This window comes from Podarcis tiliguerta, assembly GCF_965153285.1.
Source record: "Podarcis tiliguerta genome assembly, chromosome: 14".
Classification (NCBI taxonomy): domain Eukaryota; kingdom Metazoa; phylum Chordata; class Lepidosauria; order Squamata; family Lacertidae; genus Podarcis; species Podarcis tiliguerta.
This window is the reverse complement of record NC_139547.1, coordinates 30,998,703-31,026,658: the sequence shown is the minus strand read 5'-3', so window position 1 is coordinate 31,026,658 and position 27,956 is coordinate 30,998,703. Positions and strand designations below refer to the sequence as shown.

The following is a 27,956-nucleotide window of genomic DNA, read 5'->3' as shown; positions in this document are numbered from 1 at the left end:
CCAGCATGCTAGAGCAAAATAAGAGTAACATGCCCCAAGTTTCTAATTACGCCGGGAGCAGAAAGTTGTCACGCTTGGTTGCGGCCGCAGAAAACCATCTCACGTCTTCTAAGCCATGCTTGTCGAGATGAGCGCAGCAACCTCTTCCATCATATTCTTAAGGAAATAATCATGGTGTGGCCTAACCCAGTTCTGTCCTTTCTCCTGTGGGGCTGTCAGAAGCCTTACTACAGTCTCACAGACACCCTTTTCCCTTCCATGAGGAAACGCCATCACCTAATCCTCCAAGTGCTACACAGAACGGCAAAGTCGATCACTTAATGTTTGCCAAGTCTTTATGCTGCAGGAGTAGAAACAGGTTAACTCTCACCAGGCTAACTCCAGCTACCTATAAGCCCTTTTGCTCCTTCCATTCCAATACAGAGCATCTTTATGAAAACCCCTTCGCCTCTTTTGACGTCCTGCAATATACAGGCAGGGGAAACTCATTTTGCTCAAAGGTTCACTCATTTGCCTTTAATAGACTGTGTAGAGGCTACCACAGAGACAGACAAGAGAAAGCCTTTCAGGGTGAGCAAGGCCCAATAATACCTTTTTAGTACAGAGAGAGAGAAAGAAGCCTCCCTTTCATTTTGCTGCAAGTATGCAGTTCGACCTCACATTGTTTTCATCGTTTTTAATAGGATACCAAACATACAGATACCTCCCTTCAAAAGCAGACTGCTTCAAACACACAACAAAAAGTTGCAGTTGTTAGTGACCCAACGTGCACTGTGGTAGAAAAGTGAACTGTGTGAACATAGGGGCTTTCAATGTTTATAGTTCTATTTTTGTCTGTATATATAATGATAGATAGATATAACATTTTGGAAAGACAAAGCATCACTCTGTGACTGTGTTATTTTAATTGTCTGTATACCAACTGCAACTTATTTTTCAATAAACATTAAAAATGAACAGCTCGAGACCTCTTGACATTCTGCTGGATCAAGTGTAAAGGGGGAAGGAAGTGAGAGAGACCTGTGGGTGACTGAAAGATCTAAAGGATGCTTATAAATAGCTGATAGAAATAGTCAGAATCTAAACCAGGCAGGGTGACACATGACAGACATTGGCTTTTTAAAGCCATCAACAGTTGAGAAGTTTTAAGCACAGCAGACCAGCTAGCAAAATCTATTGTGAGTCAGAGCCAGTTGTATGTTCAATTTCATACTATTTCTGCACTTTAAAACAAAAGGGGGGGGAATACAGTTGCCAAGAACAGCTGCCTGATTTTATTTCACTCTTTCCAATGGGACTCAGGTGAGATGCCTGTGGTTGCCTTCAATAAGCCAGAGCAGACAGAATTGCTCTGGGGGAGAGCACTCTACCTGCTACATGGGGCCTCCCAAACTTCTTCTTGATGGGCACAATGAGCACAGACATACAGCTAGATGTATCAAAAGGATCACTGAGAACATTTGGTGAGCTGTTCTGATCTCCCACAGAACCAGGAGTCCTAACTCTGCAGGTTTCCCCTGTTTGTGGAAAGTGTATTTGTTTCCCGTATTTAGTGGGGCCACAGGAAACATGACCCTGCCTTCCTTTCCAACATACTCTGTGCATGTGGTGGGAAGGTCCAAAGTACCCTACATTCTTAGTTTTACTCAAGTAGTACTTAACAAAACCACCTCAAGATAAGTCCTGCATTACTGAGCCAATCTTAACGATCATCTTTGGAGCCATGACTGGATGTGTAACAGCTAAGTAACTTTTTCTTAAAATTGTGGGAATGATCCAAGGTTTAGCTCAGACTTCCTCACCCTCGGTCCTTCAGATGTTTTCGGCCTACAACTCTCATGATCCCTAGCTAGCAGGATCAGTGGTCAGGGATGATGGGAATTGTAGTCTCAAAACACCTGGAGGGCCGAGTTTGAGGAAGCCTGGTTTAGATCTCTTCCACCCCTCTAAAGCAAACAGGGAGTTCTTGTAACACCCCCATTTCAGCAGTACTTGTGCAGAACTGGTAAACTGCGTCAAGCATTTTTTGATTAAAGAGCCAGGTGGATTCAGTAAAGACATCCCAATATAAGATCTTTAAAACAATAATTACTTGAAAATACTGAAGTGAAAGGCTGCTGACATCAAGACTTGAGCAATTACAAGGTGGCAGATAAACTGGGGGAAAAATCTCAGTTTGGACAAGCAGCTCAGCAGGTGGTCCAATGGGGGTCTGGACTCTTCCATTTCATACCACAGGCTGGTGGAAATGGCATGACTGATTTGCAGCCTCTCCCACCCACAATGCAAAATAAATGTTCCTGCAAACCTGGATTTGGGGGAGGGTTCTAAACTAGCTGTCCTCACCTGCCAATTCCTATGTAGAGGGTTGTTTTTGGGTGGGACAGATTTTACCTGCTGCCAAAGTATTTGCAATTTCTCTTCCTGGACTTGAACAAGAGGTTGCACATTCTCAGCTGGTGTTTCTCTGGTCTTGGTGAGTGTATTTCACTTCCAAGGAAGCCCACTAGGAAAGGTCTCTGCAAAGAGCTGTTGAGGTTGCTTACCCTGTGGAGACAATGTAAAGGAGGAAGCTCTCCCTGGCGACAGGGTGGAGTTTAGATCCTAGCCAGCTCTCTCCTACCCGCTTCTAGGTAAGCTCATAGGAAGCTTGCATTTCAAGGCATCAGATGGCAACATAGGATGGTGGTCAATGTGGAACAGCATTTAATGAGCCAACCACTGGCTGATCTAAGCCAGCACAGATTCCTCAAAGACAATGGAAATAACTGAACTCGCATCACAGAGGCAGAAATGCACATTTTACACAGAGAAGAAAAAGCATTGAATACCATTTTTTAAACCTACATGCAGTTTTAACAGAACAAATCTGGGTTTCCTTGGAGAAACATTTAAGCTTGACAGAAAAAATGCTTTGAAGTCTAGATGCAGATATTTTCTTAAGAAGTTCCATCCCTGTTGATGGAAGAAACTCATCCAAAAAGCTGAACTGGGGTGAGAGACAAGAGTAGGCCAGAGGAGAGGCCCAAATCCATACTTGCCATGGCACTTTTGCCCAGCTCTACATTCCCAACACCCTTCTATCCTGTGCGGCCTACACAACTTACATCTTATGTGCGACTGCTTCTGAGCCATTCTCAGTGGCTTTCTGCAACCAAAATGGTAACCTTCCGGTTTTTAATATTTTTTTTTACAAATGAAAACAACCCCTCCCTGCCCATATTTCCATATTGTGCCAAGGTCAGAAACTAGCTAATTCATCAACGGTGGTGGCAAACTAGACTCCACCCACTGGGAACTTGCAATTCCAGCCCATTTTTGTGGCAGGAGGTCCGTTGTCACTGGATTTCCCCAGTGGCCGCAGCTGCCGCCACCCAGGAATCCCCTTAGCCTGCCAGCACCTTCCACAAACTCCCTCTGCCCGCCCACAGAGCCGGCTGCTCTACACTCTTCTGAGAGCCTGCCTTCCAAGAAACGCAATTTTTTAAAGATGGAGACTGGCTTTATTGAGTTGCCTGGAACAGCTAGCTGATGATCCTGCTGATAGCCTGCAAGGAGGGGAACTCCTCCTCCTCCTCCATATGCAGGGCTTTGTGGGAAAGGAGGTCCTGTTGGGTCAGCACCTGCTGGCATGTGGGGCAGACGCAACAGTCGAGGTCGGAGCCCAAGTCTGTCTGCCAGGCGCTCTTCCGGTTCTTCCTGGATCTACCAATGGGGGAAGCGGAGGAGCCCAGCCTGGCCTTCAAGTCATTGTGAGCGGCAAGCAGTTCCTGCTGCTTGGCCGTGTCCGGCAACAGCACAAGGAGCTCGTTGAAGATCTTCTTGAAGTTCTCGCCCAGCAGCTCCTGGCAACTCTTGTAATACTGAGCTGCAGAAATCAGACCCTTGGATTGGAAAGGAGGGAAGGAGATTGGACAGTCAGAAAAGAAGGAGGAGGCTGGGGAAACAGCCTTCATGCAAATGATGTCTGGAGCGGAGGCAAAAAGGTTATCACCCCCCCCCCCAAATTTAGTCAATTTCTAAGAATGTACTAAATCACAAGCCCAAGTCTGCTCATGAATTACTAGAAGCCCATGCTCATCAAGAAACTGCAGGGTCACCTAGATCCCTTGAAGTCCCTGCTGAAAAGGTGAGTGGGCAAATGATTTGTGCAAATAGTGAATCCCCTGCAGATACCACATGGGTCACTAGGGAGATCTTCCCCAACCCCAGCTTCATAGGGACCCTTGGAGCATGAGAGAAGATGAAATGGCCTCTTATTGACAGTGACTGCTCCTATAAGCAGATCTTATTGGCAGTGATTCCAGTATCTGGGAACATGAAAGTACATTTCCCAGAGAACCACAGGAAGCCTCCCTTGCTGGAGAGCCTCCACCACAGCCCCGGGAGATTTTATAAACAAACTTGCTCAAAAGCAGCAGGTCCAGAACAGCTCTCCAGGCCTGCTTTTGGTACAACAAAAGTACCTTGGTCTTGTTTTTCAGGTGATATCTCCCTGTGTTTGACTAGGCTAACTGGGTAAGGTGACCAAGAGGTAAGTGTTCTATGGGATTCACCACAGAATCCAGGTTTACCTTGTGCTAGGGATAGCAAAGTGCTGGCACTATCATTATTATGAATAGTAATTACATATATATCCCACTCTTCCTCCCAAAGGAGCCCAGGGCAATGTCACTGAGAAGCCTTCCAATTCCAGTGGATACATGTCACTGCTTTCTGACCTCACTACCCCACCATAAGCCACAAAAAGCCACCAATGACTTCACCAAACAGTGCTAAAACACAGGCAGACGCTTAACATCAAGCCCAGGCCCACCCAGATACATGCTGCCACTCATGGGAAGAACTCTCCGCCACTGGATGTTCCAGTAGAATCGCCTTGCAAGTGTATCTAAGGGGGTCTCCCTGCTGCTCACCTGCCTGAACTGCCCGGAGTATGTCTTGAATTTGTTGAACTGGGATTCGTCTTCTTGCAGAAATTCCTTGATTGACTGGATTAGATGGATGTTCCGCTGCTGGAAGTTATCCAGGATCAAATAGGGTCCCTGACAAGGTTTTGGCCTGTTTTGAGGAGGGAGGGAAAATGCAAGATCTGAACTGGATCCTTGGATGTTATCAGGAAAAGGTGTCTTGTTGAGGATGCTCCCTGGAGAGGCTCTTGACACTCCTTTATGGTTACTGATCTGAGGCTTCCCCCTTTTGAGGTTTCCCTCTCCCTACAGTAATTCCTAAACGGTGTGCCACAGTGCATTCCTGAAACATGGCAAAACTGCTGCTCTACTGTGAAAAACAGGACTAAATCATCAACTCATGGAGAAAGCTGCCAGCTGCAGCCCTGTGTGACTTTCTGCTCTAGTGCTTATGGGTGAAATATTGCTGTTGCTCTATGCATTTTAGAGCGCAAAACTTTTTTCAGGAGGGAGCCTGAAATGCTTGCAAATTCCCTAGAACCAGAAACACCCTGTTTGTAAACTGGAACTAAAAAAACCAGCTGTAAACAACACATTTTTCCTTGCATCTTTGCAGTGAACACGGGGATAGAAAAATTTGTTTCTGGTTCTAAAGGATTTGCAAGCTTTTAAAGCTTCTGGAGTTTTGTACTCCGAAATGCGTAGAGCGGGGGACAGTAACCTTTTTCAGCCGTGGGCTGTTCCACCGTCCCTCAAACCATGTGGTGGGCCAGAGAATATTGGGGGGGGGGGGAGAAATGAACAAATTCCTATGCCCCACAAATAACCCAGAGATGCATTTTAAATAAAAGCACACATTCTACTCATGTAAAAACACGCTGATTCCTGGACTGTCCGCGGGCCGGATTGAGAAAGCGATTGGGCTGCATCCAGCCCCTGGGCCTTAGGTTGCCTACCCCGGCGTAGAGCAACAAGGATAGATAGCTTTCATCCATAACCACGGGAGTTTGTCACTTCTTCGTCTGACTCTCCCTCTTCCAGCATACTCCCCTTTCTCAGCAGCCTGTGCTGAGGAGCATCAGGTGTGCCTGAATCACACAATCCCACTTTCCTCAGAGGCAGCAGAAGCACAGGAAGAGAGGGCCTAAGGTCACATCAACACCATACATTTAAAGCACATGGCTTCCCCCACAGAATCCTGGGAACTGTAGTTTGTTAAGGCTGCTGCAGAGAATGGTAAGGGGTAACTACAGTTCCCAAGATGACAGAAGCCATGACTCTTCAAATAGTGTAATGCTGCTTTATGGTGTGGCTGTTACCTTACACACAGTAGAACAGCATTCCCTAACCTGGTGCCCTTTTGGACTATAAGATTCAACAGCCCCATCTGCTGGGGCATCAGTTTTGGACAGATGCCTCTAAAAAGTAACACTTTTAGAATGCAAGAAGAAGAACCCTACCCACACCCTCATTCTGAATTTGGAAAACGTGTGTCTCAACTATCAGAAGTCTGAGAAAGAGTCCCTAACCACTATGGAACCGCCACCTTGGACATTTATTTATGGCAAAATATTTTTAGTGTTGTTCCATAAAAACTCCAAGGACAATTTGCATAAGAACATGCCACATCCACCCCGAAACACAACTAAAAAAAGGAATAACAGAAGCCTAAAGAAACCATAATAAGAACACAATAAATAACGAGGCAATGAGGGCTTAAAAGCCAGATTTTTTTAAAGTGTATGAAACGAAAATACTGCCTAGATTCAGAGGCAATATCAGTAAGCTAACGAGCCATGGCTTATAGTTTATAGTTAACATAACTAGAAACAATGGTATTCATATGGCATATAAATAAAATGGCATATAAATAAAACAACAATGATAAACTATATTTAAGGCACTGGGTTGGATTTGCACAGAGCACCAAACCATAGTTTAACCAATATTTACTTAAACCGTGGTTTAATGTTATGTGCAAACCAAGCCTATGTCTACAAAGCCTGGAAAAACTAAAGGTGCCAGGAAGTCCTGGAGGTGACATCATAAAGAAGGCCCTCTTCCTTTGCAGGCCTCATCCTATACCAGAGGGTGGGAGGGCCCTGAAGACCTATGTAACAGCCACTCCATAAAGATGAAAGTCAGCAACATCACAACACACAAGAGCCAACTACTTACTCTTTCACAGGAGCAGGGGCAGACTCCGAGATGCTAGTGGGTGGAATAGGAGTGAAGCCAGGGGGTGGTTTGCTAAGAGGCACTGACAGTCCCGGAGGTGGCGGGGGGCTATTAAGCAGCACCACAGAGTTGAAGCCTGGAAAAGGGAGTGGGGGAGACAACAAGCAGTTAGATCCTGCACCAATGGCATATGCAGCCAGCGATTTAGACATAGCTCTTTTGTAGTACACGGCAGGTTGCTCTGTACATGCTCAAGCGGCACCCTAGAAAACTGGTCCTAGTCCAGTGTGTGGTAATGGGAAACCTGGGTTCAGAGATTTCAGCATCTGAGGCTCAAAAGCTTTCAGACAACTTTATACAGCCAAAACAGATGTTGCTTGTTCATTTATTTCATATAATTTATATACCACTTGATGGTAAAATAAACCCCTCAAATCGGTTTAGAAAAAGTGATAGTGGAGATTCTCAGGCGGCCAAATTCTGCACCGATGAAAGAGTCTTCACACCCACAACACTCACTCACCCCAGGAACAATTCTTCTCAAAACCTGAGAAGGAAGCCTGCAGCCTTTTACCTGGGGGTGGAGGCATTCGGGGTGGTCCAGAGTTTCCGAGGGCTGGGAAGTCTTCCTGAGGCAGCAGGGTCTGGCTGGCCACTGGGGGCTTCTTCAAACCAGGGGGCTCTTTAGAAGCGTTGCAGGTGCCCACACACTTCTCTGAGTGACCATTCACAATAGCTGGTACATCGGCGTCGGCAGGCAAGGTTGGCACCTGCTCGGCTTCCGGTGCCTTCTCCGCAGAAGGGATGGGGGCTGGTGCTTCCTGCAAGATGGAGGGAGAGGCCGCCCTCGGCTTCTCGGCCCCAACTTTCTTCTTCTTGCCCACTTTGACAAAAGTCTGAGAGTTTGAGGCCGCCAGCAGAGAGGAGACATCGACCATCGTCGGAGCGCTGCGGATCTCCTGGCTAGTCAGGCCACTGCCGCTCTCCTGGTCGTCGCTGCAAAGGGCAGCCTTGTTCTTTCTGCCACCTTTGCCACTGCTGCTGGGGGTTGCCTTCCTGGCCGGTTGGCTGGCACTGGAGTTGCTGGTGGGCACGGCTTTCACCATGCTCTTGCCTGAGCCGCAGTTCCAGGCGGAGGTGAGGGTCGAGGCCGCCTTGATGTTTGGCTGCACTTTGGACACCAAGGCCGGGAAGTCCTCCTCCTGAAAGGCCGACCTCCTGGCTGTGGCTGTGTAGGTTAAGGACATGGCCGATGAGACCGTAGGGGCAGTCGAGGAGGAGGCAGAGAGGCTTGGGAAGTCCTCTTCGTCCAGTTTCACCGAGGCTGGCTGGGCCGAGCTGCAAGAAGAAAGCCATGCGTAGAAAAGCAAACCTCCCCTGTCATGCAGCAAAAAACCCACCGGGAAAGAGGTGCTCTACTGAACTGTTTTCATTGAAACTGCACAGAATTTGATATATGGATATGGGGAGCCCCAAGGATAGAATGGGAAACTTATTTGGGAGCCTTGGGTGCTAACAGGGGAGTGATACTCTCTTCAGCCTGCAGATCAAGCTGAAACAAGACATGGAGGCACAGGCGAACCTAGGCAAAAGATTCATGCATTGCAGGGGGCTGGACTAGATGTCCCTTGTAGTCCCTTCCAACTCTACAATTCCATGATTCTGTAACTGGTGAATGAGGAAAAAGGCTTTGCCTTGGAGGGAGACCCCGTCCCCTCTTAAACTAGGTGATATGCCTGACCTTTTGGCCCTTTCCAACTCTGTCATCCTACTAGATCAAAAACTCACCTCTGCACAGAGCCCACTGCTGTCGAGTTAATGGCAGGAAAGTCATCTTGGCTCAAAACAGCCTTTGCAGCAGTTTCCTTGGGAGCTTGGGAGGAAGAACAGAAAGGCAGGCCTAACTTAGAGACTGTATTCTAGCAAGCATCTTGAAATATGGTCCCCCTCCTGCCTGGTGTTGAGCCCACCCCGGCCCTCAGAGGCCGCTCTCACCTGGCACATCGGCTGGAGGTTTTGGTCCCCGCTTGGAGGTGCTCAAGTCCAGATCTTTTGCATCTTCCTTTTTGGCACGGGAGCCGTCCTCTTTGTCCTCCCCCCGCTTCTTCTCTTCTTGCCTTTTGGCGGCTACAGATGCCCTGACAGCTGCTGCAATGTCTCTGTCTTCTTCCTCCCTGTAAGGATTTTGAACAGTGCAGTGCAAGAAAGGCCAGAGTTAAAGGGACATGTCTCGTACCTCTATAAACCAGGTGGTTGGGAACCTTCAGTCCATGAGGCTAACCGGGCCCAACAGAACCTCCCCTCTTGGCCCATGAAGCCACACCCATCTGCCATTCAGGCTGGGTTAAAAGGGCTTTGCAGGCACTGCCAATCAGCTGATTAGTGGCACTTGCAAAGACCCATGCACTGATTGCTGGTGCTTGCCTACAGCTGCATGCACTGCTTTGCATCCCCAACAACCAGCTGACTGTTCAGGCTTCAAGTACTGCACCCGCACAGTTTAATTCCAAACCACATGGGCGGAAATGGGTCACTTGTCATTGTGACAACAGGCAACTGGCAGGCTGGCCCCGCCCACCCAACAAGCTTGGTCCATACAGGAGCAGGGGAGAGAATTGCCCCATTGGCTGGCAAAGGCTGCTGTAGAAGATGGTGTACAACAAGTTATGCTAGATTTTGAGACAACATATTGAAGTCTGGAAAAACAGAAGGACTGGCAGAATCTGGGCTGCCACTCCAGGGGAGATAAAAGCCAGAGGCAGCTTGGTGCTGCCACCTGCTGGCAAAAGCAACACATCTCCAAAGCCTCATGCAAATAGAATGCACAGCTGACTGTCCTTAATACCTAAACAAACCCACATAGTTTCTAATGGGTTTTGCTTTTTCTTAGACAGGCATTTTTATAAGTTGTTTTATGCATGGAAAGTGTGTTATAGAAGTACAATAGGTTGTTGCAATGTTCTATTGCTTTCATTGTAAGCTGCATGTGAGGTATCTTAAAACAGAAAAAACAGAACGTGGATTTTATAAACAGGAAAAAGGGGTTTTGCAACACACCCTCCTTTGCACTGACCTTTCCTGCCTGGGCCTGAGTCTTTGGTTTTTGCTAAGCGTGACAGTGGTCCAATTCTGGCAGCAAGCTCTGACTGCATCCTTAAACTAAGGGGACAGTACATGTCACATCCTGATTTGCACCCCTGTTCACAAGCCAGTTTCCTGCCCATTGAGACGATACCCAAAGGCCGGCTGAAGGTCGCTCACCTTTTGTATCTCCAGCTGCCTCTCCGGTTTTGCTGCCCTCCTCGTGGCCCTGACCGGCCTCCTCTCACTTGCCTGTTGTATCGGTCAACCTCTTCATAGTCCTCGCCACCCACGACACCTGGGACAAGAAAGATACAGGGCCGGTCAGCCTCAAACTGCTATTTTCCACCTTGTATGGGATCAGTCACCAGTGTGTTTGTGTGTGTGGACAGGACAGGATAGGATAGGCTACAACGGAGGTGATGTGCTAGGAACAAGCATCAGATAGATCCTAGGCTCGTCTCAGCCAAAGCCTTACAAATTGCCCCCAACCAAATTAGGGACATTCAAACCAATTTGGGGAGATTGGGGGGGGGGAGGGTTGTTTTTGTTTTATAAATGCAGGCCATGTGTCTGCTGCAACTGAATTGTTGCTCCTCAGGCTTGTCATGTCAATGTAGGGAGAGGTACAGTGGTACCTCAGGTTACATACGCTTCAGGTTACAGACGCCGCTTACCCAGAAATAGTGCTTCAGGTTAAGAACTTTGCTTCAGGATGAGAACAGAAATCGGGCTCTGTCGGTGCGGCAGCAGCAGGAGGCCCCATTAGCTAAAGTGGTGTTTCAGGTTAAGAACAGTTTCAGGTTAAGTACTTAACCTGTGGTACCACTGTATTTTGTGACTGACAGGTCTAGTTTCTAATCAGAGGCAATGATACTACCAGGGCTCTTCCAATCACTGTGCTTTGGGCAAGGGATGCTGAAGTGTTATATCACCTTGCTCTTGCCTGCTCTGTGCTCTGTCCTAGTCCTGCTAGTGGCACTTGCTTGGAAAACGCCGGTGGTGGATATGCTTCTGCCTCTGCTGCACGGCCACACATCCACCTCTATCAGATCAGCTCTGCGCTTAATTAGCACAAAAGCTGATGGAAACAGAGAACACAAGCCTAAAGCCAGCCTCCACCCCCCTTCATCTTGGATGCCTCCAAAATTTGGCCGGTTAGTTCACTGCTCGGGACACCTCTGCAATGGAATGCTGTTTTCCTACAAAATCACAGCCAAAAAAACCAACATGATTTTTGCCTCCAGTGCTTCTTTCTGGGCTATAAGAGAATATGCAAACACCCCATGGTAATCACACAGCTGAAAAACACTGAAGTGAATTGCCTTTGTCCTTTGAAACAACCAGCCCTTCCCTGCCTGGCCAGTATGGCGTACCCTCATTTCTCCTCTGATGCCTCAGCGCATAGTTGAACTGGAGGTCAATCTGCCGGTTCTGCCTGGCCTCTGCCCGGTTCTTGCTGTGACAGGCCGTCTTGTGGGCTTTGTAGTCTATCTCAGTCCGGAAGGCATGAGTGAACTGCTCGGTGCTGCACCGGCCTTCTTCGCAGAGGAAGTGCTTCTCGCGGAAGTGTTCCCGGAGGTACTCATAATCGCTGCAAAAAGGGTAGAGGGGAGGCATGCACTGTGAGCATATCTGTGGACTTGGTTCAGTACCTGGAAAGTCCATACCATAACAGATTTGAAGCACATTGCTTCCTCCAAAGAATCCTGGGAATTGTAGCTCAGTAAGGGGTAATCTGAGGGACGCAGGTGGCGCTGTGGGTAAAAGCCTCAGCGCCTAGGGCTTGCCGATCGAAAGGTTAGCGGTTCGAATCCCCGCGGCGGGGTGCGCTCCCGTTGTTCGGTCCCAGCGCCTGCCAACCTAGCAGTTCGAAAGCACCCCCCGGGTGCAAGTAGATAAATAGGGACCGCTTACTAGCGGGAAGATAAACGGCGTTTCCGTGTGCGGCTCTGGCTCGCCAGAGCAGCAATGTCACGCTGGCCATGTGACCCAGAAGTGTCTCTGGACAGCGCTGGCCCCCGGCCTGAGTGAGATGGGCACACAACCCTAGAGTCTGGCAAGACTGGCCCGTACGGGCAGGGGTACCTTTACCTTTAAGGGGTAATCTACAGCTCCCAGGATTATTTGCTGGGGGGTAAAGAAGCCTTGTGCTTCAAATGTATGGTGTGGATGTGACCCAAGTTTGTGGTGACAAATACAGATGGGAAAATGGAAAGCCTCTAAATTGGGCTGGGCAGGATTTGGACCCCTGGGCAATTTCTAGGAGGACCATATTGCACTGAACTGGTTACTGGGATTCCTGCAGAGAATGCTGAGTGAAGAGAAATTTGCTCTGACAGGGCAAGACTTTTCAAAGGATACATATGCAGGATCAGTAAACAGTCAGGCCTGAAGAATTCAGAGTTCTCCTTGTGTGCCCCAGCTTTGTAAATTTACAGCACATTGGAAAGTTAGGAGAATTCGGTTTTTAAAACAATGGGCAGACCATTCAAGACTGAAGCCAGCTCTGAACCTCAAGAACGACAACTTGACTGCCATCTATACTGATAGTGAGTAAAGCTGGTTGTGTCCACTGAAGGTGACTGCAGTGTGGCAAGGAAAGAACCAGCACTGTGGTCACCTTCAACAGTGATGAGGAGAGAGCAAATGCTTATTTTTAGGGTTAATCATTTCAGGGTGCTATATTGGAAGTGATTCATGAAAGGAAGGAAGGAAGGAACTTTCCCAGCTGTCTCCAGCTGCATTTTCACCAGGGGAGGTGGAAGCTGGCTTGACTCCGAAGAAGAAGAAGAAGAAGAAGAAGAAGAAGAAGAGGAGGAGGAGTTTGGATATCCCGCTTTATCACTACCCGAAGGAGTCTCAAAGGGGCTAACATTCTCCTTTCCCTTCCTCCCCCACAACAAACACTGTGTGAGGTGAGTGGGGCTGAGAGACTTCAGAGAAGTGTGACTGGCCCAGGGTCACCCAGCAGCTGCATGTGGAGGAGTGGAGACCGAACCAGGTTCACCAGATTACAAGTCTACCGCTCTTAACCACTGGCTCTTGATTCAACCGGACTCCTTATCAAGCAGAGAACATGTAAACCCTCACCCATTTTATTCAGTCAAGGGTTCTGTAACTGAAGTGCAGGGTGGGCTAGTTTCACCCCCAACCTCTCCTGCTGCCTCAGGAGTAGTCATTTGTCAAAAGAATCTACAATTCATGGCGGCTGCTAGCCCTCCAAACCTGACCACGGTCTCTTCTTATGAACCTGGGCACAAGCACCTGGTTCTGGGTTGGCCAGCTGCATCAAGAACCTTAAGACTGATTAGCCACAGGCAAATTCCCATCTGGGGCGCCGCTCTAGCTGTGCCCACAAACCTGTAGTATTCCTGTGCCCCGTCGGAGTCACAGAAGTGGCAAAAATAGTGGTCTCTTCTCAGGTGCTTCAATAACTCATCATTATCCAAGTAGCGCTCATCACAGAATTTGCACAGGGGGTGGCCACGGTGAGAAGTGTCGTCGGGGTCCCCGTGGATTCTGTGCCGGGCGAGGTCCTTACGCGAATACCACTTGCGCTCATAGGTAAAGATCTAGAACACAAGGAAACATGCCATTAACTCCTTGCCCTCAAATAAGAGCAATGTCATTGGGAAGGCCAAGACCCAGCCCCCTACCCAACCAGGTACCCTGGAGGACTCTCAACTACTTGCCTTCAGGTGTTTCACACACAGTCTGCAGCAGAAGAGCTCGTGCTGCTTCCTCATGTGCTGCTCCAAGTCCACAATGGTGGCGAATGGCTTGGCCTCTGGGCACAGCGGGCATTCGTGCTGCAGAAGCTTCCTAAAAGAAAGAAAAAGGCCAGAGGACACAATTTAGCTCCTCCAGAAGCTATTCCCTAGTTTCCCCTTTGGCACATCGTCCTTTTAATTAAAGCACCAGCAGGAGGAGAAAGGCACTGTATACATCAGGTGTGGCGAACCCCTCCAGATGTACAAATCCCATCAGCCCCAGCAAGAATGGCCAATGGGCAGGGATTCTGGGATGTTTGGCAATATCTGGAGGGCCAAAGGTTCCCTGCACCCGAAATAGCTTAGTGCATACTTCTGCAATGTTCAATATAGATCACTTACAAACACAGAGAGAGTCAGCATCAAGAAAACCTAAAATGCTTGTTTTGCATAGTTTGCCCTTCTTGTTTAGGAATTGAAAACCCACCCCCTGGCCATGGAAATCCAACTGAGCTCCCATGCTGGTTTCTTGAGATTTCATCAGATATTGCCCTCTTAGGTAGGGCAGACTTCACCAACGTGGTCACCTTCAGGGCTTTGAGACTATAACGCCAAGAGGCTAGGGCAGATGGAAGCTCTAGTCCAAAATATCTGCTAGGTGTCCACTTGACTAAGGCTGACCAAGATGCACTTTTAAATACTATCTTGAATCATCCACCACATAGGCCACGTTTCCAAGCAAGAGACCAGACAGGCTCCATGAACTCTTGAGTAAACCCCACGGTGCCATGAATTAGGATTTGACACAGAGATTCCTCAAGAGGAAACCAATGTATATAGATGGCTATCTTCTAGGTCATGGGTAGGCAAACTAAGACCCAGGGGCCAGATCTGGCCCAATCCCCTTCTAAATCTGGCCCATGGATGGTCTGGGAATCAGCGTGTTTTTACATGAGTAGAATGTGTGGTTTTATTTAAAATGCACCTCTGGGTTATTTGTGGGGCATAGGAATTTGTTCATCCTCCTCCCCCGCAAAATACAGTCCGGCCCCCCACAAGGTCTGAGGGACAGTGGACAGGCCCCCTGCTTTAAAAGTCTGCTGACCCCTGTTCTAGGTGCTCCTTTTTGGGATGGGACACTTTGCCCAATTTATTTAAGGGGAGTAAACTGAAGAAGATTTACCTATAGAGAGCATAAACTTTTCCATCAGTAAAATAGATGTCATATTTCTTCTCGTGCTGCAACTGGTTGAGTGCAATAGTTGAAAAGGATGCCAACTTCTTCCCAAAGACCACCTACAGAGAACACAAGGAGGAGAGTTAGAAGGCTTGCTGGGCTCATGACTGATGATACATACAGAGCTATGTTCCATTGGCCCAGTCCTAAAAGCTGGAATCCATAGGGTAGATTCTGGAGTGGTGATCAGTGGATGCAGATAACACCTACTGGATAAAGTGTGGAGTCTTGATGAGGAAGACACAGATTTGAATCTTAGCTGAATGCACTCACATTCTAACCTCTTTCACATGAGAGACATTAAACAAGGATGAACCATTGCTGCCAATGAGCCAGTGGAACGAAGCAGGAAAGAAGAGAAGGTATCAATAGTTTTACCCAGATGAGCTACTTAAGCCATGTGAGCTCCCTGAGAAATTTAGCTGTGGCTTTCAAAACATGTAGGTTGCTAATCCGGCATGTGTACAACAAGAGGGGCTGGACATGGGGCTGTGATGTGTGAAAAAAGCTTGAACAAAGTCACGAGCCAAAACAAGTCTACAGCCTTTAAAAGGGGTGAGTAGTTTGCGGACCGCAGACTCCATTCAGCTCACATATTTCATTGGTTCTGCTCTGTGCCTGCCTCAAGGACTTTTGCCTGGCTGGAATGTGTCCTTGAACTGTGACTATGCTGCTTGCTTGTCTAGACTAGGAATGAAGAGGGATGGGTGGGTATATTCTTTACACATACATGTATAATACACACACAAGTGTGTGGCACACACAGACAAACCTCTGCCTTTTGAATGGCTGAGAAGTAGCCCACTACGCAATGATAAGAGTCATAACAGTTACCACATCCACCTTTGACTTGGGCCCTGCCCACCTCTGGCGTGCAGCCCCCAGAACGATGCCCATGAGGGAACATTGCCCTTGTGGGGCTGGCGGGGGGGAGTCTCCTCTCTAAACTCATTGCCTGGTCCTGCATTTGTGGGTAGTAAAAACCAAGGACTTATGCAACCCCTTCCTTGCAGGAATACCCAAAACTGGGGGGGGGGGGGCACTAGGCAGTTGCAGAGGGACTTAACTAATCACATGGGTACTTCCACCATTCTGAAGGACTAAAATGCTCACATGATAGAAGTCGCTTACTATCCAGCAGTTCCAGTTGAACTTTTAAAAAAAAAGTTTCACAGATTATTGGTGTGTTGCTCACCCCTCCCTCAGCGACTGGCGCGGTCGGCTGAGCTTTCATTTCCTCGCAATTTAAACATTATGTAAGAGGAAGTGCCTCTGGCTGGTGACACACCATTCCAAGAATAAATGGAATGTATCATCTCCACTGGGCATGAGAAAAATCCAAGCAAGCGAGTCATAAACCAGGATTGTTGTTGAAAAGGCTTGGTGTGGGGGGTTGTTCTTATGAACAAACCAAGTTACTGAGGGGGCGAGCCAACTCTAGGGGAAGTCACAAGATTCTGGCTAGCTACACCGCACCACTGAGACACTGTCACTAAGAGAAACTGCCCGCAGGTTTTTCTTTGTGGCCACAAGGGACAGAAATGCCTCTTTCAAAATGCTGAATCGTCAACATCTCCTATGTCTATGAAGTTACTGGATTCTGTGGCTTGGTCCATACTTCTCTGCACACTGGGTAGCACTCAGCCACGCCTTATTTGTCAGCTTAACCTAACTGCCATGATTCTGTCTGACCATAGTTCTGTGGCAGAGTACATGTTAGGCATGCAGAAGGTTCCCGGTTCAGTCCTTAGCAGTTAAAAAGTTGAAGTAGGAGATACTCTGGAGAACCACTGCAAGTCAGTGTCAATTTCAGACATTGCAGACTACAACTCCCATCATCCCTGGCAAGTAGCCACACTGGCTAGAGTTGTAGTCCAAAACCTCTGGAGGGCTCCATGTGGCCCCAATGGTATGACATGGTATGAGGAAGCTTCTTAAGCACCAATGGTTGTTCTGAATTATACAGGGCTGGGAGTGGCCGATGGGACCATATAACACCACTCCTAAAGGATTGGCTCCCAGTGCATTTCCAAGCACAATTCAAAGTGTTGGCCCTAAACGGCCTCAGCCCGGTATACCTGAAAGAGCGTCTCCACCCCCATCATCCTCTGAGGGTCTTCTGCTGGTTCCCTCACTGCAAGAAGCAAAGTTACAAGGAACCAGGCAGAGGGTCTTCTTGGTAGTGGCACCCTCCCTGTTGAACACCCTCCCTTCAGATGCCAAGGAAATAAACAACTATCTGACTTTTAGAAGACATCTGAAGGCAGCCTGTTTAAGGAAATTTTTAATGTTTGATAGTGTTTTTACTATTCTGCTGGGAGCTGCTCAGAGTGGCTGGGGAAACCCAGTCAGATGGGTAGGTTATAAATAATAAAATCATCATCATCATTATTATTCTAAGAAAGGACAGGATGCAAAACAATTAATTAATATTCCTGAATAAAGGAGAGGCTGCCACTGATGTCATCACCAGGGGGCCATCTACAGAGAACCTCAAAGTCTTCAGCAGAAGAGACTGGAGCAGCTGCCTTTCCCACATGCGAGGCCTGAGCATTCCAGAGCTGCTTTATAGATACTGCCCAATGCCCAAGGTAGGGCTGGCTGCCAATGTGCAACAGAGAGAGGTTCCCCTGCTCCCAACTCTACCAATCTAACCCTGCCTGCCATCTCACTCTGGTTCCCTCTATTCCAAGCCCAAAAGAGCCACTTCCAGTTCAAAGGCAGCTTGACGAGGTAACAGAATCACAGCAATCTACTCCAGTACTTGGCAGCAGCTGTAACAGGATGCTGCATTGCTAAGAGCATGGAGGAAGGCAAAATAGGGTGTGATAAGGAAAAAAGAACAAGGCAGATTGCCAGCACTGCAGACGCAAACACACAAGGATGTCTGGGTCATTTGCTATGGTGGGTTTATGGCGGCTAGTACAGTATGGTACTAGTACCCTTGGAATAACCATCCACATGCCCCTGTTCCTTCTGTCTCACTTTTTACAAAGTACCCAGTGACATTTTTGTCCTCTGTTTACTTGTTAACTCTCTCTCACACCTGCCAACTCTCCTGGGGGAAATCAGTTTTAGCAGAGGCAGAGGTGTAGCCTTTTTATGTAAAATGAAACTTAGCACAATATGCCATATAAGCAAGCAGAGAGGACCACAGGACGCTGCCTTATCCTGAAACACAGGCCCATTCTAACTCAGTAATGTCCACACTGAATGGCAGCAGTGCTCCAAGGGACACATGGGACATTCCAAGCCCCTACCTAAAGATGCCATCAGGGATTGAACCTGGGGCTCTCTGCATGCAAAGCAGGGGCTCTACTACCAATAACCTGCCTGAGACATGGAAATAATATGGCAGTGTGAGCACTGTACTTTGTATTATACTCTCATTCTGTAGGTAGCTATCACACACACACACACACACGCCCCACCTGCTATGCAAGTATCTTACACCCTGAAGCTCCCTGCCACTGAACTTATGAATGGGCACATGGAATAGTGTGATCACAAGGAAGTCAACAATGTCATGCAATGACCTCCTGGGCAAGGTGCTCTCTCTCTCTCTCCTGCCTATTTTCCCATGTCAGTATCTTTTGGACTATTGCATGTCCCATTTCCCCTTGCCCCCCCCCAACATTCCCAAAGTACAGGACCTGAATAAACTGGAAATGCTAATGCCTACAACAGATTTACTCCCAAGAAGAATGATCTCATTGAACCTTGATCTTTAAGCAAACATACTGTTCCTGCAACTGGAACAAAAATGATATCACTTGCTGCTGGACTGAAGCCAAGGAGGACAAAGAGAGCAGCCATTCGTTCTTGAATGTACAACAGTAGGCACCTTATGGGCATATCTACAAAATAAGCTCCCTGCTGGAACACCCAGAGGTGTTGTGTTACTGGGAGATTCACTTATGTCCCCAAATACACGAGATAAACCTAGATTAAACATTTTCAGGATTTTTCTATATGGAGGATCCTTAATACAGTATTCACTTGCATATCACTAGACCAGGGTTGGGGGAGCTTGTGGTCTCCCAGGTGTTGTTGGACCCTGCCATCAGCCCCACCCAGCATAGCCAATGATTAGAGAAGTCCATGGCTTTCCCACCTTTGCACTAGAGCCGCCATTGCCCACCCAGCACCCTCCAGACTAAAGGTCTATTCCATTTTAGTGTTCAGACTCTGAACAAATATTCAGCCCCATAGGGAGACTGCTGGTTCCCAAAGGCTCACTGCACTTTTAAGACACATTGTTAAGTACATAACCAATACTGAATTTGATTAATCAAGATGTGACACCTTATACTAATGAGGTCTTATTCCACATTGGTAGCATTCAGGGGAGCACTGAAGTAACAGTAACAACAGTGAGGCACAGCAATGGTCAGGGAGCAATAGCAGAATGTACACACTGAATCTCTTCTGACTCACAATTTTGCCAGATGAGCAGAGAGAAGCCTCAAAACATACAACACTCAGGCAGCCTGGATTCTCTGAATGTAACCTGGCAAGAAAGGGGAGCGGCAAGGAGCAAAGGGATGACTGGAAATTTGTTAAAACTGGGCTAGTAGAACTACCCATTAGAGCAGGAAGAGCAAAGGTTGTGCCCTCCAGGTGTTGTTGGACCATCCTCTTTTTATAAGAAAATAAACATATTTTTAATTGATTTTCAAGAAAAAGAACATGTAAACATATCCCCTCCCACAACAGATTTCCAATCACCATTGACAACTTGCCATGCTGGTCAATGAGGAATTTTAGTCCAACAACTTCTGGAGGTCATAATGTTGGCTAACCCTGCATTAGAAGCTTCAGGTACTGGCGAGCAGAAACTAAGAAAATGGTGTCAAGCCAGTTTTAGCAGAATTCCAGGAAACTGTACAAAGATTTTGAACCACATGGACCACAATGATACAGTGGTACCTCGGGTTAAGAACTTAATTCGTTCTGGAGGTCCGTTCTTAACCTGAAACTGTTAACGTGAGGTACCACTTTAGCTAATAGGGCCTCCCACTGCTGCTGTGCCGCTGCCACGTGATTTCTGTTCTCATCCTGAAGCAAAGTTCTTAACCAGAGGTACTATTTCTGGGTTAGCGGAGTCTGTAACCTGAAGCATCTGTAACCCGAGGTACCACTGTACTTGATCTTAGCCAACAGGCCGAGAAGCGATGGTAACACACTAGTACTACCCAGCACAAGACACCACAACATCCATCAAAATATGAACTGTCCATTAGAGAGCATAAGTAGGGACAAAGCTCAGTTAAACTGCATGAATCCTAGAAGTGGAGCTTTAAAGTAGTGTCGAAAGCCCAGAGAATGGCAGAGAAATACTGGAGACCACCTGAGAACCAGATACAGTGGTACCTCGGGTTAAGTACTTAATTCGTTCTGGAGGTCCGTTCTTAACCTGAAACTGTTCTTAACCTGAAGCAAAGTTCTTAACCCGAAGTACTATTTCTGGATTAGCGGAGTCTGTAACCTGAAGCGTATGTAACCTGAAGTGTATGTTACCCGAGGTCCCACTGTACAAGCTTTCTTTGAAGGATGGCTATGCAGGCAGAAGCATAGTAATTCAAAGTCAAAGGGTATGTAAATACCCAAGGCCAGCCTCAGGGTTGAATGCAACTCTCTCTATTAAAAACTCCTCTATCAGTTGGCAAGAAGTAGACAATATGTCTCCATAAACTTCTGTGGCCTGGACACATTAAATCCCCAAATTATGATGTTAGCAGCACCAAAAGAATGAGAAGCCAAACTGGCTTTACTACAAAGTGAGGCTTGTCTTGAATTAGGAGGTGTTAAATAAGCAAAAAGGGTGAGTCTGCAACTCCACCCCTGTGTGTATACGTGTTTGTTATACATCTCATGCAGAGCTCACAAGTACTGTTTCCTATTCTGTTGAAATAACTGACCTTCATAGCTTCTCCTTCCAAAACAATAAAAGGAAAATACTTTGTGAAGGTCACATGGTTCTTACAAGAACATGCTGTTATGTACAGTATTCCAAACCAGAGGACTGCACAAGATAGTTGTATGAACATTTAAACAGAAGAGATGTGTAAGCGACTGGCCACCAAGTTACAGATTTCAGCAGCTGTCTATGCACTTCAAACTCATCCCATACACAGAAGGGGCTTGGCTCAACAAATACTCTTTGGTAGGTTAAGAGGTGGCAACTCAACCCTTTGGAGCATAAATGGATCAGCAAGTCCCATAGAACAGATCCCTCACATAAACAGCCAGCTGTTCATCATCTAAGATACTGATACTCAGAGGTTGACTGTCTCTGAGCTTGGAGGTTTTATCAACCTATTATGGTTAACAGCTAAGAACATAAGAGACCTGCTGGATCAGACCAAAGAGCCTTCTTTCACTGTTGATCCCCAGCAACTGATAATAATAATAATAATAATAATAATACAACAGTAATAATAACAACAACAATAATAACAATAATAATAATACTTTTTCAAATAAAATAAAGCAGGTAACACTAACAAAAGTCCACTGCTCATTTTTTCACTTTGGTGATAAACAATATTAGCCACACTCAGATCAGGCCCAATGAAATTGGTAGGCCTAATTACTAATACTGCCAATTGATTTTGTGGGATCTGTTCACAATAATGATGGATGGATTTCACCCCCACCCCCACTAGTAATGTCAGATAGTGGGCTGTACTAAACTAAATTCTACACTGGGCAGATCCAGTGAAACCAATGAACCAGAGTTACTTATGTCCATTAATTTAAATGAGTCTACTCGGGTATGACTAATGCTGAACACGATCCAGAATGAGTGTGTGTGTATATGTATATATTCTACACTTACTTATAATACACTCAATAGTACAAAACTGAAGTAACGAATGCCTAGAATATATGAATGAAAGTAGAAATATATAGATATATTTCTAATGAGTGTTCATCACACAAACATATATTTACATTATTATCAGTTTAGCAGTTCTGAAAATAAAGGCATTTTTTGTTTTTCAGATCTCTTTAGATCTTGTTTTCCGTGTGTGAGAAAGAGAGAGAGCGAGATACAGATAGCTATAAATCTTCCCCTTTTAGAGGTATCTCAGAAGCATTTGCCATCCGTAGTGGGCTGTATGGATATATAGTATTATTTGTTTTTTATGTAACCTGCCTTGGGACCCTTGGGCGGGGGTCGGGGCAGGGCAGGTAACAGATACAAGAAGTAAAACTGAAAGCCAGAGCCGGCCGTGGCCCTGCGAAGAACAGGGAGCCTGCCTCCCTTCCTCCTTCCCGGCACCGGCTCCCCGGCCGCGCTCACCTGGGCCAGCTCCTCCCGGCAGACGGCGCAGTAGCGCACCCCGCAGAGCGCCCGCATCCGCACGGAGCAGCGGTAGCAGATGGGGTGCTCGCACCGGCCCAGCGCCACCACCTCCAGCTCTCCGCAACACAGCACGCAGCTGCTGGGTGTCTCCGAGCCGCGCGGCTCCGACCGAGGCGAAGCCGCCATGGCGTTCCCTCCCCGTCCTTTCGGCTGCCTGCCTGCCTGGCCGGCCACGCCGCCCCTGCGGCCTACTAGGCCCGGAGCGCAGCCTAGCAACCGCCCCCCTCGCCCGCACAGAGACGTCGGCCTAGAGCGGCGGCGGCAGCGCCGCCTATCAGCGAGCGAGTGCGCGCGCACGCTTCCACGTCACCGCCGAGATCTTTTGACGAAAAGCGCCACCGCCGCCGCCTCCTGCGTCGCATAGACTTAACGTATAGACTGACACACGGGTAGCAACTCCCGCGTTTCTAAGTTTATCTTCCCCGCTTCCCTTTTTCCCGGGGGAAGGGGGCCTGAATTGCGAGCTTCCCATAGGAACCAATGGATAAAACGTTTCAGCACAGGTGCAACTGGACAGCGGTTTGTGTTTCATCCTCCCACCACCAGTAACTAACATAGCTGCCAACGTTTCCCCCTTTTAAAGGGAAATTCCCTTATTCCGAATAGGATTCCTCGCAAAAAAAGTTGACAGCTATGGTAACTAATAAGACTGGAGCGGATGCTCTTCTTTCTAATTCCTTCTGGAAATTTTCTAATTCGGGCCTTGAAATCACATGCACAAAATTTAAAAGGCTCGTTCTGCGCTTATTTACATAAATATTTTTTTCCTCAGGTCTTTGGTCAAAAGAAGCTGCCAGAGTCCCTGCTCTCAGGTAAAAAGACGTGGCACAAAAGGAAAACTGACTGGGAGGAAGGAGGAGAAAGATAAAACTCAGGTACAAGTCCTTAGTTGCAATTTATTCTAATGATTAGCTGGGGTGGAACAGTTCAAGGAGAGACGGGGTCCCCAAATTGCTGGCCTTTCAGCTGCTTCTATGGAACCACCCTGCATCCCTTCTCTTCTCTCCTTCCAGCTGATGGAAGGAGCCTGCAGAGTTACCTTCCTGAGCTCACTGGTTTTGAGCTAGGACTCCAGCGGGAAATGTTATTAGACTGCCCTTTGTTGCAAGCTAGGAGTTTTGCTGAGGAGGCGGGAGATGGACCTTGGCTGGAAACCCAAACCAGATTCAGTAGTGGAACAAATTTAAAAATAGAAAACAAGAAATACCCCAAGGGGAGGGGGAATAAAAAATTGCAAGAATAAAATGTTGTCCCAAGCCAGCCTTCAGCCTGCACTCTGGGGTTGCCCCCAAGCAGCAAAATGGGATAACTCACAATATTGGCATTTGCATTTGATCTGGCTAGCAGGTCGTTTTAAAAATTAAGGCCTACACCCATCTTGGCCGCTATCTTTTTTTGAGAGTAAACACGGGTACACTAGAATCATAATTTTAACATTGAATTAAACATTGGACAACTTTCCATTTTGAAATGTCTTTCAGTGCAAACCAGGAAGTTCTCAATCGATGGATTAGTCCCTATTTCTTATCTCTATACTTCATGCACCATGTCCTCCTAAAATGACGCTCTAGCACAGTGAGCTTCTTTCTCTTTCTTTCTAGTGTAGAGAGTCCCCACCCATAGAGCTGCATATTCAGGCTGGCCGCTATATCAAAATATTGTAGAACGCCCCCTTCAGGCACTCAACTGTATTTGCTCCACAGACTTCGATTTGTTTTGCGGCCATTTTCTCCTCCCAAGGAACTGTGGGAACTGTAGTTTGATGAGAGGAAGGTATGGCTATTTAACAGAGAAATCTACAGGGCACACTCACTCAAAGCTACATTTCCCAAGAGCCTTTGGGAAAAGGTCGTGGCAGTTAAATTGATCAAAAATGGTTATCAAGGTTTACCAATGTATTGCAGTGGTTAGAATGTTACAGTGGGACTTGAGTTCAAATCCATGCTTGTCAGTGAAACTCACTGGGTGACCTTGAAACAGGCTAGGCAGTGAAGTAATGACTATTTCTCAAAGAGGAGTTCTGAGGATTAAATGGGATATTGTCTGGGAGTAAAGGCAAAAATATTATTTTTGTAAATAAGAATAAGAATAAATCATCTGTAAAGTTCAAGCAAGTTGAAAGAAAGGATGGTTATACATTACTAGGCCTCGGTTTGAACTGCCATTTTGTAGAGGACATTTGTGCTGGCCCAAAGTTTATTTTTATTCCACATTAGCCTCAGGCCTGGTATAAAGTTGCATCATCATTTGGGGTGTGTCACTGACATGAAATGTACACGCATGAGATGGTGTCCTCATTTTTCCCGTGCAAATTCTGCTTTAGGGCATTTCTATCATTTCAGTTAGTGTGGCATAATAAGCGGCATTATCACTATAAATTTGTTTGCATTTCATTTTAGTCTCATTTTTAATAATAGGTACAGAGAATGCTGCCTTTTGCTAAGCAAGATCATTGGTCTATCTAAACCAGCATTGTCTGCACGGACTGGCAGCAGTTCTGCAGGGTTTCAGGTAGGCAACATTCTCAGCGCTACCTGGAAATTCTCCCAGAGAATTGAACCTGGTACCTTAGGAAATTTTACTGGCTGTTGCATTTTTATGGTTTGTATGTTTTATTACATTAAGCAGTATTTTTAAAAAACAAATTCTATTATTTTAGTCCTAAAGGGCGCTGTCCAAAGTGCTGGATATAAGCCAAAGAGTTCTAGATTCAAATCCTTTCTTAGCCATGGAGACATCACCACCTTTCAGCTTACTCTGCCCAAAAGACTTATGAGAATGTGTTTATTATTATTTTTTTAAAAATTATCCTGCTCTTCAGCTATAAAAGGCTTGCAGAATGGCTTGAAAAAAAGTCAGTCTCTGCCTGTAGGCTTACAACCTAAAAAGACACAGCACAAAAAGAAAATGGATTGTGAGAGGAGGAAATTTTAAAATTCAGAGTCATGTGCATTGTTACAAGTTCTAATGTGAAAACCCTCTACATCTGCTCCTCAAATAGCTACCTCTTGGTTGCCAGTTCATTTCCAGGCCTAATTCATGATGCTCATATTAGTGTTTGAAGGCTTGAAATACCCAAATATCTGAAAGAGATGTATATTTTTAGATTCTATTTTTAGATGTATATATTTTTTATATTCTATTATTGTAGGTTGCTTTAAACTGATTTTAATACTGTGTTTTAATTGTAAACTGGGACCTTAGGGCGAAGGATGGGTAATTAATAATTATAATGGTGATAATTATGATGTTACACGCCACCTCAGTCTCTGAGCAGTGAGACTCCAGAAATTCTAGGAGCTTATACCAGGTTCGATTTCCTTGGAATGAAGGTCAGCAGAGATTGCAGAGTCTTTAGGATATATGGCTTTACTTACACATATAGACAACCTGAGCATAAGATGGAGGGTGTCACAGCAATAATAGCCCAACTGATCTTGCTTCTTCATTAGTCACAGGTTGGGATCTAGCACAGAGTGAGCACATCTCTGTGTCCCAGCTTGCTTACAAAACTCAGCTCACACACATTCTCCTGTTGTTTTCCTACCTAGCAGCTAGGAGGGGTGGTGGTGGAAAAAAGGCCCACACATAAGCCTGGAGGGCCCTGCCGCATATTTGTAGCTCTTGCAATTTAGCTCTTTTGGGATGCCAATGAGGACACTTCAGTGGGTAGCTAAGGCCATTGTCCTACAGAGAAGCTTGTCTGACTAATTCAGCAACTTCCTTTGTCAGGTTCTAACCTTCACTGGGTGCAGGATCCCAAGAACGGGAAAGGCCTCAGGGCCTCATCCAGACACACCCCGAAAACCCACAAGAACAACACCACCACCACCAAGTCAGTGAAAACCAATAAATGACCGCATTAAGAACCATGAGCAGTGCAAAGTGGAAATGTTTTAGCACTTCAAAAACCATTTCAAAATGCAGAATAATATTTGTCCTTTTTGAAAATGCTTTCAGGGGCTCGCAGGGATACAGGGCTCTGAGCATGGGGCAACTGGAGTGTAAAGGAAAGTGTTAGGGGGCGGAGAGGTGATTAGGAATGACTGGCTGCATGAGAGTTGTAATTACTGCATAAAGCACTCCATGCTAGCAATTACCCCTTCCCTCCCCTGCCCCCAGTCTCTGTCCCAGATTAATGATACTTCTGCCACTGTTTTCCATGTCAGAGAAGCGCCCATCCAATTTGGGAAAGCAATTAGTGCGAAATGAGACGGCAGCGGCTGACTGTAATGGGCCATCTTAAGTGTCACTTGTCTGTGAAACTGCGCAGGGACTCGAGTGATGTATCCTGCCGAACGGGGCATTGTAAATATGCCATCATAATGAAGCTACACACACACACAAGCAATGCTACTTGTCTCAGTCACTCCAACAAGCAAATTGAGCAGAACTACAAACTGCCACCACCTCCCACTAGACACTGACTCGGTGCCTGTATGCTGTCTCAGTAAGGCAGGCTCTGCCAAACTAGGGCCCTCTGGATGTTTTGGACTATGATTCCCATCAGCCACAGCCAGTGCATGCTGGCTGGCACTGATGGGAATCGTAGTCCGAAAGATCTGGAGGGCCCCAAGGTGGCAAAGCCTACAGTGAGGGCTGTGGCCTACAGTTTAATAATAATAATAATAATAATAATAATAATAATAATTTTATTATTTATACCCTGCCCATCTGGCTGGGCTTCCCCAGGCACTCTGGGCAGCTTCCCAAAAAATTAAAATACTGCAATACATCAAACATTAAAAGCTTCCCTAAACAGGGCTGCCTTCCGATGTCTTCTAAAAGTCTGGTAGTTGTTGTTCTCTTTGACATCTGGTGGGAGGGCGTTCCACAGGGAGGGCGCCACTACCGAGAAGGCCCTCTGCCTGTTTCCCTGTAACTTGGCTTCTCGCATTGAGGGAACCGCCAGAAGGCCCTCTGATTCCCTGGAATCTTTTTATTCCCTGGAATCTTTCACCACTCAGGGACTGGGGTGGCGAGCAGCAGCAACATTCAGTGCTCCCCCACACCCCTGCTTTCAGATGCCACAAGACTTTCTGGGTTGTATCGGAGCAAGTTTTACTCAGAGTAAAAAATGAAAATGAAAAATGCAATGGGGCTACTCTGAGTACAACCAGTATTGGACACACCCCTTGCTTGTTTTTGCTGCAGCAGATTTAACACATAAATACAGGAAAACTCTCTGATCCAGATTTCTTGCTGGCAATGAGTCTTTTGGCTGCCAGAATTTTAAGATAAGATCTTACCTGAAAGGCAGGTACAAATCTCTTCTTAAAAACGTTTCCAAATGCAATTTGTATTTGAATTATAAAGATTACCTTTGCTTACATGTATACAAGCTGTGTTTTTGTTCTATCCTTAATTATGTGCCCATTTGATATCAATGGAGTAGGCTGTCACTTTGTAACTAGCAGCACTTCCTGGTGGTACATTTTGATAGTAGCAACTATTGGTGCCAGTAA

General features: G+C 46.6%; 1 protein-coding gene and 1 long non-coding RNA gene across 5 annotated transcripts; one reads left to right on the top strand and one right to left on the bottom strand.

The window, feature by feature from the left end:
* Nucleotides 1-886: 886 nt before the first annotated feature.
* ZNF598 (zinc finger protein 598, E3 ubiquitin ligase) lies at nt 887-22,866 on the bottom strand. The gene is made up of 12 exons (XM_083413990.1): nt 22,429-22,866; nt 15,066-15,178; nt 13,865-13,994; nt 13,533-13,744; nt 11,546-11,763; nt 10,350-10,467; nt 9,084-9,262; nt 8,877-8,961; nt 7,663-8,426; nt 7,089-7,224; nt 4,917-5,061; nt 887-3,884 (listed from the first exon to the last, which is right to left on the bottom strand). The coding sequence occupies exons 1-12, from the start codon at nt 22,615-22,617 to the stop codon at nt 3,525-3,527; spliced, it is 2,649 nt and encodes an 882-aa protein (XP_083270116.1). The 5' UTR covers nt 22,618-22,866; the 3' UTR covers nt 887-3,524.
* LOC310664678 lies at nt 22,797-27,005 on the top strand. Of its 4 annotated transcripts, none has more exons than XR_014505029.1 (4): nt 22,797-22,880; nt 23,264-23,366; nt 24,909-25,002; nt 26,224-27,005. It is a non-coding gene; the product is annotated as an uncharacterized lncRNA (long non-coding RNA). The 4 variants fall into 4 exon arrangements; XR_014505030.1 differs by having other exon boundaries at nt 22,876-23,010; XR_014505031.1 differs by lacking the exon at nt 22,797-22,880 and adding an exon at nt 22,909-22,994.
* The last annotated feature ends 951 nt before the right edge of the window (nt 27,006-27,956 follow it).